Genomic DNA, 18,515 nt, shown 5'->3' with positions numbered 1-18,515 from the left:
CTCAAGTGGTCCTCTTAGTTCTCTGCATGATGCATGGAATGAGGAAGGTGCATGTGAAAGCCTAAAGAGGGAGAACCCAGCTGCTAGAATTTAGGCACTGTCTATCAGCTCTATCTGGTAAGACACCTCCCTTCCCTCTGTTGTATAGAGAATTTAGGCCCTCATTTAGAGGGTACTGCTTCCTTGGCAGACTGGATAACCCAGGCAGAGGGATTCTACCCTTCCTTTCTTTTAGGCACTCTGTAAACCCTGGCAATCAGAAAGTGAGTTCTGTGTGAGGATTTTTACAAGCAATTATGCAGATAGACAAATCCTTCAAAATTTGGAATTAAAAGTTTTCCCCTATGCATTGTAAGTTAGAAACAGAAGCAGAACATGCAAAATGCAATATAGGAACATTATATTAAGCCTGAACAATTGAAACAAATGGGATAATTGAATATTAAAGATTCATACTGTACCTTTCCTACAATGAAAGTGGGATGCAAAAACTTCAGGGTCAAAATAATAAAAGCTTCCTTTTCCCATTGATTTACCTCTACTTGGCTCCGATCAAAAGCAGGAAGATAGAGGGAAGAGGCACAAGCACAGTAGTTAGCCTTTTTTTAATCTTTAATAAAACTCTCATGGTTTCTTAAAATGCTTATTTTTATTTGGCTGCTTTGAAATAAGGAGATATATTCCTTGTGGACAAATCTTCCATATTTTTTTGATTTTTGCAGAACAAAACATAAATGCTATATGCAAAAATAAACATGAGAGCATGTACATGCATGCTTGTTTTGAATCCTTTATGCTGTTTATTTTCAACACTGATACTTCTTTGAGATATTTGAATATTCATGTGACAACATAGGAGTTATTTACATGAACTGAAACAAGAGGAAACCAGATAAAAGCACTATAAATCCTATGAATAAAACCAATATATTATAATTTTTACACTTCATAATGTTCTGGGTTTGAAAGAAGTAAAAGTTGTTTGTAAAATTTCTGCTACTGGGGAATATTGTTCCATTTCTTAAATCAGCTCATAGGTGCAATAAAACTTTCATAAACATGTTACAAATTGCTTTCATCTTTCCTATATAAATAAAATGCTGAGGGTTCCTAAATTACTTCAGAATTACAGCAAAGCTTTGTATTGAGTTGTAAATGCTATAACAATGTATCAATTTTAGTGTAATTACTCTGAAAATATGGATTACAATTTAAAGTTTCCATCTTTTTTTTTTTTTTTTTAAGTTGATTTGAAGTCCATGTCCTTAATCATCCAGCCCAGTACATCCAGCCCTGCATCTGATTTTAGTGTATAGGAAATGCACAGGCAGTAGAAGGAAGACACTGTGGATAGTTTACTGTCTATAATGAATTATTGTTGCTCTGGTTTACTGCCACTTTGTTTAAACGTAGTAAGAGAGCAGTAACCTGCTCAAAATGTGCTATTATTAGGGCAGCATAAAGATGAATCTTAAAAAAAGGTATTTTCACTGTCTAGAGCATGCACACTTTGGTAGTAGGTAAATTCAAGGGATTGGATTCAGATCTTTTAAGGTAATATGAAAAACCAATACAGAATTGCTGTTTATAATCATGCCTATCAGTTTGTTAGCATAATTAAACAATACTCTGTCAAAATGTTTAAAACCATCAGATGACTTTATCAAATAATTTGTTAAAGTATTTGAGTTATCAGGTTTTTAATACAGCAGACAAAAAGAGAATCCACATCTCCCATCATATTGTTGTAAGTGTATAATTTATGCTGCTCAAGTACTTTCAGGAGTAAAGCCTTTTTTACTGAGTCTGATCACTCTGTACATGTCTGTATGCATGTGTATGTTCTAGAGACATGTAAAATATTAATACAAGGTAAACGAGTGTTCACCAAGCTCTCTTTGCCATATGGCCCCTGTGGAGGATAGAAGGCCCTGGATAGCTTAGGCCTGCCATATGGACTGGTGGAAAAAGGTAGGTCTTACACACAGAGCAAACCCACCATATGGACTGGGTGGAGCACTCAAAACTCTAAACATTTCTCATACACAGAAGAATGTAAAAACATACATAATACATTGCATACAAAAGTGATAGAAAAATGGATCAATTGTTTAGGTTTAATATGATGCTTTCAAGCAGTGTCCAAAACTTTATAAATAATCATGGCTTATTTTGAAATAGTAAAGAGGATCATTAATCATTTACAACTATTTTACTTTGCATTTAACATCTGCTGTTAAATACCACCCTTAATGTTGTACAAAGGCAGAACAGCTGAAAATAGTGATAGACGTAAAGCAAAGTTTCCCTGAATCTGATCCCTTGGCTTCTTTTCCCCCTCCTGTTCTAACCTGAAACACAAATGTAACACTTTATTTAAGAGTCATGAGGTGAGTCCTGGATTTAGAAGTGGCTTCTCTACTTGTAGGCTTTTGGGGAATTGAGATTAAGCATAGGATTAGATCATTGACTCAACTTTTTTTCCTCTACAAAACTGGAAAGATCCATGTGAGCTGAAGCTGTACTGTTTTGATGTCTAAGTTGTCTGTTGCTTTTTTATTCAACAAATCTCCATTTATTTCCCACATTAAAAATGGGGTGGTAATAAATAGTGGTGTCTTTTATAGACTAAACTGATAGTAAAGTGCCATAGTAAAATGCTCATTGTATTTCAACCAATGGACTTAATGTTGAACCCTCCTACACATTCCCATGCAAATAACTATATTGGCTTGAATTATTTACACTTCAAAAAAAATCAGAAGTCTTACTTTCCACTTTCATATCTGTTTTCATCATGCTTTAGATTTTGTTGGCACAGTTTTACAGGTGACGATGTATAAGCAGAAAAGAAGTCAAGATCTGCTTTATTTTTAAAACAGGGAAATTATTGAAGTTGATTTAACCCTTCAGATTTCTGCCACCATCTTCTCCTTTTCTCTAACAGCATTATTTTTTTCTGTAGTCTCTAGTTAGACTTGAAATTTCAGCAAACAGAATAATTTCTTTATATCGTGGGATAATAAACTACTGAAACAAAGAAACTATAAAAACAAGTGTTACCAAGAAAAAAATGTTTGAGAAGTAAGGAAAAGAGTGTAGGAAGCAGTAGAATATACTGAGTTGTGGAAAAGCTGGGAGAAAGAGAAAACAAAGGAAGGTGATTCTGAAAGTAATAAAGACTTTAGATTTTCATTTTTGAACTCACTGAATTATACTAAAAATCTGTAGAAGGGCAGATTTCATCAGGAGCACTTGAGCTCCTTTCAAAAACTGGAAAAAAAAAAAAAAATCATTTCTGGGACTTGCTCATCTCAGTCTTCTGGGTCCAACAGTTCACAAAACCAAGCAGAGTGGTCATTTCCTGATGCAGTTCTTGCTCTTTTACTATCTGGGCTAAATGCCAACCTGCTATCGGGATATTGAATAAAAGTATTATCCTTAAATATATAATAAGCTCATCAGGTTAAGATAATAAAGCTCGTGTGATTTGTTTCAATTTATTTAGGCAGTAACTATTTTCACAGTGCTATAATGGTAAAGGTCTTGTGATTCCTGTTTATGTTTCTTGTTTCTGTTAGGATTCTTGTTTCTGTTCAGTTATCACATGCATAAATAAAGTAGTAGAGAGCACTTGAAACTCTTAGGATTTGTATTTTGCTTCTCTTACATAGCATTTATAATTGCTTAAGGAATGGAATAGCTTTTCAATTACATTATTTTCACAAACATTGAAACATTTACACTAATTTTGATTTGAAACTGAATTAGTAAAAAGATCTGTCCCTGTAGCAGTGTTACAACACATATTTCCTTAGTATTATGATATAATATGGATAAAAGGCTTCATGCAATATTTAATTTGTGTGAAGGTTTTTAACTGGATTGTGGGAAGCATTGTAGTTCACCAGCAAGGGTATGGCAAGTGCACTGTGTAAGGTACCTTAATTTCCTGTATTTAATGTAAACCAAACTGATCCAGGTTACATGACAGCTCTAAACTATTTTTTATCTTCTTAAATCAGTGCTGAATGCGATCCATAATGTATAAATACATAATGGATATTTTTTTTGTCTTTTGTAATATGTATTCTGATATATTAGCATAAATTACATATTCCAAGACATGAAGACATATGCAGGCCAAATCATGGCTGTATTTTCAACAATAAATGCAGGAAGAACAAGCTGACTTTAAAGTGGATGCCTCAAATGGAGCAGAAAACATTAGAGGTAAAACTTCTACATTATTCTATCAGTGAGCATCAAGCTAGTGAATGCCATAGAAGTCTCACTAATGGACACATTCTGGCAGTTTGTTGCAGATGTTTGATGAATGAATTGAAAGAGGAATCATATCACATGTAAAAAATGCTTGCCTTTTCATTCTGAATTTTGTTTCTGAGCACTTTGGGGTTTAGGGATTTTGGGTTGTTTATTATTATGGATTTCTGTGAAAATCAGATGTTAGGATATAATGTATAGGCAATGGGTTGGGAAATGTGGCTGTAATATTGTAAGAGACTGCTTCTGATGCTATAAACCATGAAACTGATATTGAACTCCCATAGGCAGACAGCCAAATTTCTATTAGGATAGCATAACCATATAGTACAAAATGTGTGCATCAATTATGGCCTACAACATTTGCATCTGACTACTGGAACCATTCCATAGATAGACACATTAAGGAGGTTTATTATATTTGTTAAAAAAATATTGCAAAATAATTTTTAAGAGTGAGTTAAACATAATTGATAGACTTTTTTGCAGATGTGGGGGGTTTTAGCCTCAAAATTAAGAAAGTCTCTGTGCTATACTGCCTCATGACACTAAATCAGCTCACTCAGTTACTCATTTTGTATCCTTTTTGGTGAGACTTCATCAGAATGGGATGCTTCACATCCTCTTGTTTTCACCTACAGTTACTGTAGCAGAGTACAGTTACTATGGGCAGAGTTAAGGTCTTGGAGTTACTAGATCTTATATTTCTGTAAAAAATGTCTGTTTCCATTTGGGTGTTTAAGCAAAGAGCAGTTATCATTGAACTAATGATGATAAAACACTTGCTACCTTAAACAACTGGAGGGTTTGACCTGCACAGTTCCCTAGGGAATTCCTTTTCAAAGGATGGCTTCTTCCCCTGCATTTCCAATGCATTTGTAGGTTTGGCTTGCATATTCAAGAATTACTGAGCCTACTAACAAATATCCCCATGCAATTGTTTTGGATGAGTAAATAAATAAGTTATTTTTAAATTATTTTATTTTATTGGCATTTTTGGCTCTATTAGTGAGACACTAATACATCTGGGGTAGGCATTTTGGCACGGAGAAAGCTTGGGAATGGGTTTTCTTAGTATGTTTCTGTGCTGCTATGCATTTTTAGACTGCTCATCTTGTTCAGTGGTCTAATTAATACATTGTCAGTCTGAATATTAGAGGCACTTGATAATACGCTTTTTCTCAAAGAAGTTATTAAAATAGTGAGCACTGATAGTGTCTTACAGGAAGGTGAAGTGAATGTAAGCGTAAACGTTTTAAAAGTATTTGGTTTCTGTAAAAAGAGCTGTCAGTGAACATTCTATATATTTATCTAAAATCTTATATTTTGTTACTTTATTAAGAAACGAGACACCATTCCATACAACTATTGCATTAAACAAAACACATTAATCATTACATCCAGTTCTACGCATTCGGGTGAGATGAAGATTTTTCTACTGGGGCAGACTTGCATTCTAAGCTACCATGAACGTGAAATATTTAAATCTCTTTTGCCTCCTCCGTTGAACTTCTCTGACATATTTATTTGTGTATCACAGCGCTACTGACTTCCGTGCTGCCGCTTTACACCAGGTGCCAAGCATGCCTGGTCAACCTCATCTGCTCACCAGCACTCTGGGGATGAGGGGCTGGAACAGGTTATGTGTTGCTAAATGAATGACAGCTGACCAGTGTTGCACAGACACACCGCTGTCTCCTTGTTTTCTGTTCAGGCATCAGATTCATGCTGTCAGCAGATTACTGAGAACACGGGACATGTGACAAGGCAGCAGGGGCACTGATGCTTGGTCTCCCATAATTGCAACACGGCTTGATACGGACTTGTTGAAAATGTTGACTTAATTTTTTCTTTCCTGAAGAGAATGAATATTAGAACTATTAACTGAACAGAGACCAAGAAAAACTCTGCAAATACAGTGCAGTTTTAGGTATTACCATAAAACCTTTGACTTCAGAGACTTACAAGTTACCCACTGTGCTTTTATCGGGAATTCCTTTCTTACTGCTGTTACGCTTACTAAAAAGAAGTGTTGTTATTTAAGCTGACAATGACAAAAAATGCTAATATTATTGATGTTCCTTATTTTTTAAAGAACCTTAAATCCACAAATAATAGACATTATTCAACTTTTCTTGTCTGTAGGTCTGTTAAGCCAAGCCATGTGGCACTTGACATGATCCAGTGCAATCTAGCAAAATGTATTTGTTACATTCTGTAATGTTTTTTCTCTGCATATTACAGTAGCCATAAGAAGACAGTTAAAGTACACTGAGGAGCAGGCAGCACAGAAATCAGTATGTATGCATTTTGCAGTAGCCATACGGAGACAGTTAAAATACAAGGAGAAACAGGCAGCAAAAATGAGTATGCACACTGTGGATGCATTGCCTTGTGTACTGCTTTTATCAGTAGAGATGTGCATATTTATGTCCATAATTTTAAAAACGTGAGTTTTAGAGTACATGAATTATGCAGTTTTTAAGTCCAGTCCCTAATTTAAAGTTTGATGTTAATGAGGATTTGAGCTCAAACTCAAAATACTTGGCGTGATCTTTGATTCTGCATATGTTTAGGAAAACTAGATCTGAGGTACAGTCAGGCTACCTAAGTGAGGGAGCCAGCTTCTGCAGCCTGTGCAGTAAAGGAAATTAAATTGCTAATATCATAAATGGTGAGGTTTTGATTTCCTAAGCAGGTATCTCTTTACTACACGGATGGTTACTGACACCCTGCATCACGACTTTAGAAGCAGCTGAGAATGACTCTTGTGCAGCTATAGGGAGACACATCTATACAGCCCTCCACATGCATTTATGCATATAAGCAGTTGTCATGGAGTTGCTACAAAGCCAGGAAACATCCTTTTTATCACTCAGTATTGCCTGGCTGATGGAGTGGAGCTAGCAGAGTACTAATTGGGACATTTGACATGAACTGGTAATATACATTTATACTTTTTCAGCATCTAAAGCACAGATGGCCATAATGTGCATCCGATCCCTGCCAGTAGCATGTAAGAATCTTTGAAAAAGAAATAATGGGCATAGTTCTTACAATTAAAAAGTTCAGGTTATAATACCATAAAGCACTTTGTATTTGTGCTAATAGTTTTTTAAATAATGGAATTGAACTATTTAGTGTAACTTTCTAACCATCAGTTTGTCCTTAGGACAACAAGTATTTGTTAAGGGTTGATTAATGTAAAGTCACTGTCAGATGTTCAGGATATTTATAATATAGTTATCATATATATGCAGAATCATCTCCGGTTATACTTTTTTTTTTTTCTTTCTTTAATTTCTGACCATTCTATGTCCATTCTATGGACTTTATAACTGTGGAGAATTTGTTGTAAAAGTTGTGAAAACTTTTGTTAGTGAACAGGATTATTTTTATTACAGGGACAGAGAAACTGTATAATTTTATTTTAGGAATTAATGTGTTTTAATGCCAAAGTACACAAAGTGGTAATATCACTGGAATTTTAACATTCAATTATGGTAAAATACATTTGGTTTAAAATATGAATATTAATTTATTCTGAAATATTGTGAAATCCTAAGAACAAATAAATCAGCAAATACTGCTTGACCCAGCCTTAATCAGTAATAGGCTGCAATGTAAGATAAAGGTTATTAAAATAATCCTTTTATTGAAAGAGAAAATTAGATAAGTTGCGCTGATTGCCTCTGAGGCCCTCCCAGGGACATGTAAAATGAAGAATAAACTCAACTTGATCTAGTCCAAAAAGCCTGAAGAAATCCTCACAGCTGGAACATCACCACTAATTACATTTTTGCTTTTTGGATCTATTTAGCCAACTTTTTCCATTCATTTATAGTGAAGTTATAGCAGTAATTCCTTAATGAAACTAAAACAGCTCGTCTTTAAAGAACATATTTCTGTATTTTTGCTAGTGACAGCTACATGTTTCATTTGCATTTAGCCACAGTTCTTGTAATACTAGAATTGCTCATACAAAATACACTGTGGAGTGGCTGGTTTGTTTATTTCTTGATGAGTCTGTATAAATTTCTTGCTCCTGGGCACTCTTTTCTCCCCTTCTTCACCACATAATCCCAGTCCTGTTACCCTTTCCAAAGTGTTTGGCCACCTGGGCTGTCCTTCTTTCCTATTTTCTCAACTCAGTATTCCCCAATTTCTTGGTTAGTCTCTGTCTCCTTGTCAAGTCATTCCTCTTTCCAGAACCCCACGTCCCAGTTCCAGACAGCAATGGTTCTGTTTTTTCCTCTATATTTATAGATAAATTGGCTTGCAAGGTATTGGTATATGTCACTGAGCCTGGGAGAAAGAGAGGGCCCTAATCTTGTGTCCAAGGGGTGATTCTCCATCTGGCTCTAATTTGCCATTATGGACACAACTCCAGCTGCAGTATGCTCAGTGACACTGAGCAGTAGTGAAAAATGATCTGTAGAGATGGCATTTTCTTTAAAAGGATTAAAGAAATACTGAAAATAAATTAAACTCTCTTTTCCAGAATGGACAAGCATCAAATTATAGTATTTTATTTTCAGTAGTTAAAATTAGACACAATCATCAGTAAATATTTGTCTTAATGTTGGCATCTAAACCTGCCTCCAAAGCAGACATATAAAACTAGATTCTTACATACTGTTGTTCTTGTGTTGTCCTTTCCATCAAGTGAAAGTCTGCTCATTTTGAAGCTGTGCCACTTAGAAAAATGGTCCATAATGGTAGAAGTGATATACGGATGTGTGAGTTCTATGACCTATTTGCAAGAATAGGTTTGACTGCACTGGATACAAAACCACCGTGTGCAATGTACAAGTAGCTATAGTCCTTCCCATGTAAGCTTTGTCTTTTAATCATATTTCATTATTGGTGAGTTACTATTCCCAAAGTCCTCAGGCGAACTACCAAGCCAAGAAATAGAGCTTGGTGGACAGCATTTGCAGTTGTATTGTTAACTGTGAGAGCACCAGACTCTTTGAAATGTAACAGAAACAAAAAACAGCTAGTCAGTCTATTTGAATATTTGATATTTTCCCCATTAGTTCTAGCTGCCACGGTTGCAAATGTTTTAATTTCAGAGTATTTGAGTATGTCCTGGAGAACTGTTCTTGGCATAAAAATAAGACACTAAAATGTAAGTTAGAAAAAACATTTTTTTGTAAGAGTTGGTTTTAGTATATTGCTTTTTAAGTTTGTAATGTCCTTCACAGTCATCTCAGTCATCTCACATTGCCCCTGGTTACATGCAGGGTGAATCTTGAATGGCCAAATCTAAAGCAGCCAAATTCGAGCATGAGGATATTTTTCTTTTTTTTTTTTTAACTCTGCATGAAGTCAGTAAACATTTCCATTCAGCACATGGCGCTCCCTGTTTTTCTGTGTTAATATAAATCAACAATTAGAGATAAATTAAAATAGAAGAGCTTTTCACACTGAAACATCCTACTCAGAGGAAGGTGAAATACAAAACCTTTTACTAAAGGGTGTTTGACAATATAAACCAAAATCATATTAAGCCAAATGGGATATATTGTTTCTACAAAAATGTATGCAGCAGATTTATGGTAGTAAAAAGTGAAAACAGGATTCTCTTTTATCATTCAAATGGTTAGAAAGAGCCTGTTAAAAGAACAAATGCACATAAAATATTTCACACAGAACAAAAAATCATCAAAATGCATTACAAAAAAACATTAAATTACTACAGAAATGTGGTAATCTGTATAGCATTTTTTTTGAGCCAGCTATTATCACTTGCTTTCAAATTCTGGCGATATCAGTATACTCCGGTTTGATTGGTGACTGGTCTGAACTTATCCTACTTGCTTTTGGGAACAAAGACAAGAGAATGGCTACCTCTATTCATCTATTATTGTTTAAATAGCTGTCACAGCTTGCAGGATGTCTGTTTCCATGTTATCTGGTGAAAGAATAAAATAGAATGGCAACAAACCAAATATAGTGAAAAATGTTCATTGTATTTGGCCCAAACCAGCTGCTATTTGCAGATAAAATCTGGTTAGAACAAAAACAGGTGAATTTTGGAAACGGAAGAACAATGGATGGAAGAGATACAGCATTTACAAATATTTTAAAGATATTTCTCACATGCACACTTGCCTATTATGTTGATTTAGTTCATACGTCAAGGCGCGTAGCTGCTCAGATACTGTAGGGGCTTGAGTAACAGCTTGTCCTATCCTTGTTTATTTGTTAATTTATAGCATCTTAGTTCCCAGCACAAGCAGGGGCAGGTCTGGACACTTCTTTGTTCTGCCTTGTTCGTTCTTTTTTTTCTCCTTTCTTTACACTGTTGTGCTCCCAACTCTGACAATGGAGTTGTAGATTGACCCTCTTTTGCCTCTTGCCCTGACTTGTCTTCAAATGCTTCCTTTGATGCATTTAGTCTGAAAATGCCAAATCTGTTTTCCAGCAGGGGCTCGTCATTTTTGCAGAATTCTCAGCTAGTATGTTAAGAGGAATATTAGTAGTTCCTTTGCAACAATTTAAAAGATGTTGGGCTAATGATTATTTAGAAACTAAGATATCTCATCATATGGAGAAAAAAGTACTTCGAAGGAATAGAATGCTACTAAGAAAGGCAGTTATATTTTAGTTGGCTTTGTTTACAATGTGGTTTTTCTTAAAAATGCATTTTCAAGATTCCTTCAATCATTGCTTATCTCACATCCACAAATACTCATGCTTCCTGTGTATAATATGTACATTTGCTCTGTTTCAAACATACTCACACTTGGGGTTTATTTCACTTGGGACATCAAGAAAACAAAGTCACATTAGTCTGACTATTTTTTCTGAGTTGACATTTCATTAAAATAAGTTCATAGTAAGTTCAGCTCTCTAGTCCTACTCTTCAGTGTAGATTTGTTTCTGTTATTTATTATAACATAAGAGTTCAGATGTTATTTTGAGTTCATTCCATTCTAACCTCTTTTGAGCTACTTTACTTACTGCAAAACTGTGCCACACATTGTTAGGAAAATCTCTGGAAACTTCACAGCATGTTTTGAGCATGCACAAAGTAAAGGAAACTTAATGTATATTTAATTCTAAAGTAGTGATACAATTAAAAAAAAATATCTCTTTCCTTAAATTATATGACCAAATCTGAGTTAGGACCTTTCTGTAACCTAGCAATTGCATTGAAGAGCATAGTTTTCAAGAGATTTAAGGATTCTGGAATTTTAAGTGGATCAGTTTTATCCAGTATGTTTTTAAATTGTTTGACATTTGATACCGAAATTTCTAGTAAGATCCTAAGCTGTCTTAGAAAGTATGGGAGGTCATTGGTCCATTTCTCTGACAAACCCAGAGGCAATTGGTGTTTTTACTTAAGTTTACTTTCTGATTTATATGAGTCAGCTCCAACATGTATTACTAGTGATTAGGCTCTTTCTTGCTATACTATGCAAGTCCAATGCTTTCACTGGAACCACTGATATAAAAAAGTCCTTAGCAAAAAATACCTCAGTGACGTAACAGAGAAGAGGTTTTGTAATTTGTGTATATGTATGTACAAATGGATGTATATATCTATATATTAATTTATGCCTGTTGGGTAGGAATCACTTAGGAAAGCCACATTTGGAGCAAAGGAAAAAAGAGCTTTCAGCTATGCAATAATATTGTGTAATGTTTATCAGTCTGTTGTCTTAACAAGGTTGGTTTTATTTAAGGTTTGTGTTATTTTGATTAATGAAAGCCTAACAGTCCTGACAAAATTTTGAAAAAGCATTTGGTAATGAGTTTTCACACTAAAATAGGATTTGAGCTGGATGATCTGAGAACAGTGTTAGTTTGCAATACCTAGGAATACCTAGGTTGTCTTTTCTCATGAAATGGTGAGTATTTCTATAACATTTTAAAAGTTGGAAAGAAGAGAAAAAAAAACATATCTAGGGCCAAATGCATTTTACTACAGAATGAGTACAAAGATGTTCATGTTTCCAGGGGATGGCGTAAGGACAGGGTATGCATCCACAGAGTACATTTTTCAGAACCTGCTTTGAATGTCAGTTATGTCATGTTGGTGAGGAGATGGAGCAAGAAATCTGCACCTGAACATGGCTGATGGAGATTAATTCCATCTGGAGTAGTGGTGGATGGGCACTCTTAGGATGAACAGGGACTCTGAGTGCTGGTTTTCTGGCCCTGGGGTCATAAAAACTACACTCTAACTCCTTGCTGCTGCAGATTTTAATTTTCCTGGTCCTAAACAATGTCCACTTATGAAAATGCTGTACCCATTCAGAGAAACAACTTTTTTTAGGCAACTAGGATCAGAAATTTAATGTAATACAATTTCTAATGTACATGAGAGGATAAATGCAGAAATATAACTATTATTGAAAAAGAAACTAAAATACCTCAAAACATAGATACTTACTGTCATCAAGCCCAAATGGAAAAGAGCAAGTCTGACAAATTCTGTAGTTAAATAGCTGTGAAGAGGTCTGCATAATACCAAGGGTACACTCTGATATCCTTGCATCGTATTGAGATACATCAATGTGTGTCAGTTAATGACCGGGCCCCTGGTAAGAAAAGTGTAGATATGTATGTAGCTATGTATATGTACAGATATTTTCCTTTTGAAGAATTGAGATTAATATCTGGTGCAAGAAATTGACCTAAATTTCTGTATCATATCAAAAGTAGTCTAAAAATATTTCAAAAAGTAAAAAAAACAAAACCAAAAACAACAAAAAAAACAAAACAAAACAAAAAACCAAACCAAACCAAACTAGGGCATTGAGGCTTTTATTAATTCTGATTTTTTTCTTTTCCACTTTGTAATCTGTTCACAGATTATCAGTGAAACTTTAATCTTAGAAGTCTTCAAGATGTGGGAGTTTTTTTCACATTGTGATGTCAGAACTGATCAGATATGATTGTTACAAAGATCCCACAAGGAGTTTAGCACTAATTGTTAGAAGATGTCCGTGCTTAAAAAAATTAGGCCAGTGATTGTAACCATGCTGTTAATTTCATGTATCGTTCTGAGCATGTTTCAATTGTGGGAATCAGGTGTACATTCTTGATTAAAAATGCATTGAGGAGCTGTAGTTTTTCTTGGTGGTGCAGAATCTTCAGAGCTGTAAGTGAAGCCATTAAGAGCTGGAAGGGTTAATTGTATGGGAGGCCTTGTATTCAAGCACTTTTCATATACAAAATATATGTCATAGTAGAAAATATTCCATTGTCAATCCAAATAGAACACAAACTAAAATGAGATAATTGGGAAGGTGCCCATAAAGTCAGCCTGAATATATTATCACAAGTGTATGAGAGATAATATTTGTTTTAAAAAGATTCTATGGCACTGTAAACTCAGTCTCATTAGAGACTGCATTTAAAAGGCTTATAAAGTTACTCATTAATGTTATCTTGTTGTATCTCCACAGCTTTTTCATTAAAGAAAATTCAGCAGAAAGCATTTTCTCCTGATAGCAGGAACCAATTTGCAATAAATGTTCTGGAAACCACTAGGGAAGCCATTACTGAGGTCTAATAAAAACAGACAAGCGTAACTTGTTCTATATTTTTGTTTCAATCACATACAGATGAGACCCCGCTCTCCACACCAACCGCAAGAGACAGCCTTGACAAACTTTCTCTAGCTGGGCATGGGCAGCCACTACCTCCAGGTTTTCCATCTCCTTTCCTATTCCCTGATGGATTGTCCTCCATAGAGACCCTCCTGACTAACATCCAGGTAGGCCTTTTTGTAGATCACCTTAAAGGGATGGAGAGGAGCCAGTTGCAGTTTTGTCTAAATCAATATAACCATTCTGATTTAATCAGTTCATAAGATGATTTGGATCAACGAATTTACTGAAACTTTCTAGTAATTTAGGCTTTAAAGGAACCACAGCAAAAAATTAATTTCGAAGCTGTCACAGTACATAAAAATACAGATTGTTTATTAAACCACAGCAGAGGATTCGATGAAAATTACATTGGTGTGTTTAACAACATTTGTCTTAAATGCTTTTTATTACAGGCTAATGAAATGTATCTTACTGTTTAACTTTATCTCATTTACTAAGCAGAAAAACATTTTTTTTAATAAATAGTTATTTTGCTGGAGTGCCAAGGTGGAAATGATATTTGAAGCTATTTGAAAAGTGTGTCCCATAAAAGCATTCACAAAATCCACTTTTTTTATAAATAAGCTCATTTCACTTAAGGTACTGTCTTCAAAGAATAGACTTCAAAGGGTATTACCAAATTTTCTGCAGATTTCCTATTCAGTAGTCACTGTGTCTGTTGTGTGTACAGTGCAGCTTGATTCAAATACTAAGGGTACAGCCTGATTCAGATACTAAGGTATACAGTAGTATGTAGCTTGGAGCCAAGATGTTAGTGTTTCGTATTAGAATGAAGAATGTTTGTCCACAAATTTAGGATCATGTGTTCCCCAGATGCAGCTTTTGCAACCATATGGTTGTATGTGGCATGCAGAAGCAAAATGGTCGTGCAGGAAATAATGCAGCCATATTGTACTCATCTGTGCAGCTACCAACTTCTAATGTCTTTGCCACAGCATTTTTCCTCGCTCATTTCTGTAAATACATGAATTCAATTGAAGGATATTTAGCAAAGCCTATGACAGAATAGCGCCAGATCCTGCACATTTTACTTTCTTAAGCAATTTCATTAAAGTTTAGGGAACTCAGAGCTGTTTTATGAAAAGCGTACGTTCCATTCATCAGTGATCTTTTGAGATTGAGTAATGAAAAAATACTGCTATATGAGTATTAAATATTGCTGTATCTGCCTGGTCTGAAAGAGTGTATTTTTGATTGCTTTTTGTGGTTCTGAGACTTAGGTTCTTAAATACTTAAATTATAAACCAAGGTAATTATACAACACTTAGCATTCTTCTAACAGGTCTGTTGCAATCTGTAAAGAATGTCTTTTTTCTAAAGAAAGATATACAGTTAGCAAAGTATGTAATGTCTTAGCTGTGCATGCATGTGCAGGAGAGTTCTTAGTAATTTTTTTGACAAATGTGTGCACTCAATGTCTCTAGACAGCAACCTAATGAGCGAAGCATTCAGCATCAACAGGTTAGCTAATCTTGTGATTGAATATGAGAGTGCCGCTCTACTTCAGGATAAATGACCAGAATTAATTTGCCAAGAATGCATTCAGTTTTGTTTTACAGAAAATGTGAACATGAAATTCAGTCATTGCTTTTAAATAAAAAACTACAAGCCAAACCCTAATCTTAACCAGAGTGATGAGATAAAATAAAAGAGAACATCATAAAGAATACAGAGACGTCTCTGTGCCTTCTCTCATTGTGCTTTTGTACTTACTGCTCCTTACCTTGAGGTTCCACATCAACACAAATCATCTATCAGGGTAAACAAGTGAGATGTAAGTCGTATTGGATTTTTTCAGCATGTCCCCATGTTGCATTACATGGTTTCCACAGAACTCTGGAAGTTCTTTTATGTACCATCATGACATTTTTTCCTTTCATAGTCGAAGGAAAAACCTGCATCAGTACAATATTAGAAAACCACTTAAAAAAACCAACCCAAACCAAGGCAAATTAATTTGATCTACCCATGTGTGCAGAAAAAGTATTCTCTTTCAAGGTGCAGAGTCTGTTGCAATAACCTATGCACAATAGTGCCATTACTTTAACAAATACCATGTAAAATGGTTTCCATATTTTGCAATTATTGCAATAAGAGGGGGCTACACAAGGCCCACAGATGAGTTATAAACTGTTACACCAACAATTTCAGAACTGAGTTTTTATGGATTTGACTCCAAGTTTGATCTTGTAAAGGATCTGTGAAAAGAGAAAGTTCTGTACTGTGGTCCCTGCTTGCAATATCAGATGTGACTTTGCTAAGAAATGCATAAGCGCTACCTGAAACCCATGACATGTTTATTTACTACATGAGTCAGAAGGACTTTTGTCACTGAGTAAATTTCTCTTTGCTCTTTTTTTGTCCAAATGAATTTTGCACTGAATTCAAACGGGAGGTAGAGCAGTAAGATCCCCTCCCTGTTCTCTTGTTGCAGCTGTGGTAACAGTGAAGCAGATCTGACTTCCCACAAAAGATCATCTGGCTTACAGCTTGTTCCCAATCCTCCAGTTCTAAGGTCCTTTTGAAACTGAAAATAGCAGAAACCTAGGCAAAGGCTCGATGAGTGGGTTTGGTAAACATTGTTTTGTCCCCAGGGTCATGCATGACAGAAAATACAGATGTATCCTTTCACAGAGAGGGTACATACCTGCTTCTGAAATGCAGTTGTACATCTTTGTTAAGTCATGGCATGCACAGCCTGCCACACGTGGTGATAGAGGTTGCCTGTATTTTAGGGATATGATGACCACATGAATACATAGGCAAGCAGCCTCTGTGAATGGACAGGATGCTCACCTGGTGCTGTGATCCCTTTGCATATAATCAGTTGTACAGGGTTTGGAGTACCTGCCTAATGCAGACCTTGGGTGCCTCCAGAAAAGGTTGTTGAGTCTCTGCTGGTTTAAAATAGAACAAGATTATAGTACTGTATGGTCACTAGGAGCTCTAATTTGGACCTTTGTCAGGGTAGGGAGGATCCTAAACCTTGCCATGGAGAGAGTTGTTCTGGGTGTGTGAAGAAAAATTGCTAAGCACTTTTGATAATTGAAAATAAAATGTGCTAAAAGTCTTGCAGGTGCTGAAGAGCTTGGGTGATTGAACATGGTACCTAATGCTACTGACTTCCATTTTTGAAGTCTGAGTTGTTCTTTAAAACTGACCACTAAACACAAGCAAGTCTGGGTCTTCCAGATGTACTGAAGTTAAAAAGAGGAGCGCTAATCACTAATTTGTAATTTTAGGCAAACGTTAGACAAGCCTCTTTTCTATTTCAGTCACCAGGGGCTGCTAGTTTGGTTTATTTCCTTTTGTATAACATATGTATGTTTTTCTTACTTCCCCATAAATAATTATTGAAATAAAAATACAGTGTTTAATTACTTGTAAATTTAAAGAGGAGGTAATAACAATATACAGTACCCAGAACAGCCAGTGTTTATTTCTTGCTGGGGACTACTGAAATGCAAATAATAAACTATAACAAAGTATAATTAAACAAATACGCATATAAAATAAAGATATGAGATTGGGGATATATTTTCATATTCAGTTGAATATCTTCACATCTAAAAGGAAGAGAAAATAAATTTCCCTAGAGAGCTTAAATTAGGTGATATGTCTGTGTATTTGTTGATTTCTTCCAGATTAAGTGCTGGAAGTCTGTGTGCAGCTGCAGGGAGGATAAAGGGTGATGGAAGGTGGGTCACAGCAAACTGCTGCGTGGGTGCTTGTAACAAGGCCAAAGATGTTTCTGTACCCCTCTCATAAGTTCACTTTTTTGAGTCGTGGCCCAATTATGCCAAAGGATGTTACAGCCACAACCTTCCTTGATAGTGCAGGATTCTTGGCCAATAGTAATGTTCTTTCAAGCTTTTACAAGCTTAATCTTTACTGTCCCCAAGCTGAATTCCTGTTAGTATCTAAGGGATGAATTAATTGCACGGTGATAGCCACATTTTTCTATCAAGACTGTATTCTATTGTCATAGTCTTGTTGCTAATATTTTTAAAGAGATATGTAAAATAAGTTGCAACTATCCCATTGATATTAATGAAAGGAATGATTACAAACTAAATTCCCCTATGAAAACAAAGCAAACTTCTGGCTTTATTGCTCCTGCACCGTTACCAACTAAGACTAAATACACAAAATAAAACTATTGCAAACACTGGATAAAGCAAAAATCACTGTTTTATTTGTCTTCTGCTAAATAGAAGAGAATTATTTTATCTTTCACATAACATATTAATGGGAAAATGTCATTTATACTTGTGCAATATGCCTTTACTTGTGATGGAGATAATTAGTCTGAGATACTACAAAAATGTCTTTCTGGGGTGGTCTGTAGGGATAACCAAACTGCCTTATCTTATGCGGATGTTTCTAAGTCCACAGTCAGTTATAAATACCAAATATTCAAAAATTATCCCGTGAAGTTAACTAGAAATGTGTATATTGATTTTTTTTTTTTTTCAAACTTTTCACTAGATGGTGAAAAACGAGAGCATACAAATTTTATAGAATTTCCTGACTAGAAGAGAAGCAATGTTATTTGAAAGTGTTTTCACCATGAATAGTTAATTTTGCAAAAGGAAGGCTCTG

The 18,515-nt window shown here is 35.2% G+C and overlaps 1 protein-coding gene across 4 annotated transcripts in view; it reads left to right on the top strand.

Annotated features, from left to right (window-relative positions):
* Positions 1-18,515, top strand: part of DACH1 (dachshund family transcription factor 1) — a 352,846-nt gene that overhangs the window by 289,798 nt on the left and 44,533 nt on the right. For all 4 annotated transcript variants that reach the window (XM_071740653.1, XM_071740635.1, XM_071740663.1 and 1 more), the window contains exon 7: positions 13,866-14,017. In XM_071740653.1, coding sequence (XP_071596754.1) covers positions 13,866-14,017 — 152 coding nt within the window. The remainder of the gene's footprint in view (positions 1-13,865; positions 14,018-18,515) is intronic.

This window comes from Heliangelus exortis, chromosome 1 (genome assembly GCF_036169615.1).
Source record: "Heliangelus exortis chromosome 1, bHelExo1.hap1, whole genome shotgun sequence".
Classification (NCBI taxonomy): Eukaryota; Metazoa; Chordata; class Aves; order Apodiformes; family Trochilidae; genus Heliangelus; species Heliangelus exortis.
This window is presented reverse-complemented; position numbering and strand designations above follow the sequence as displayed.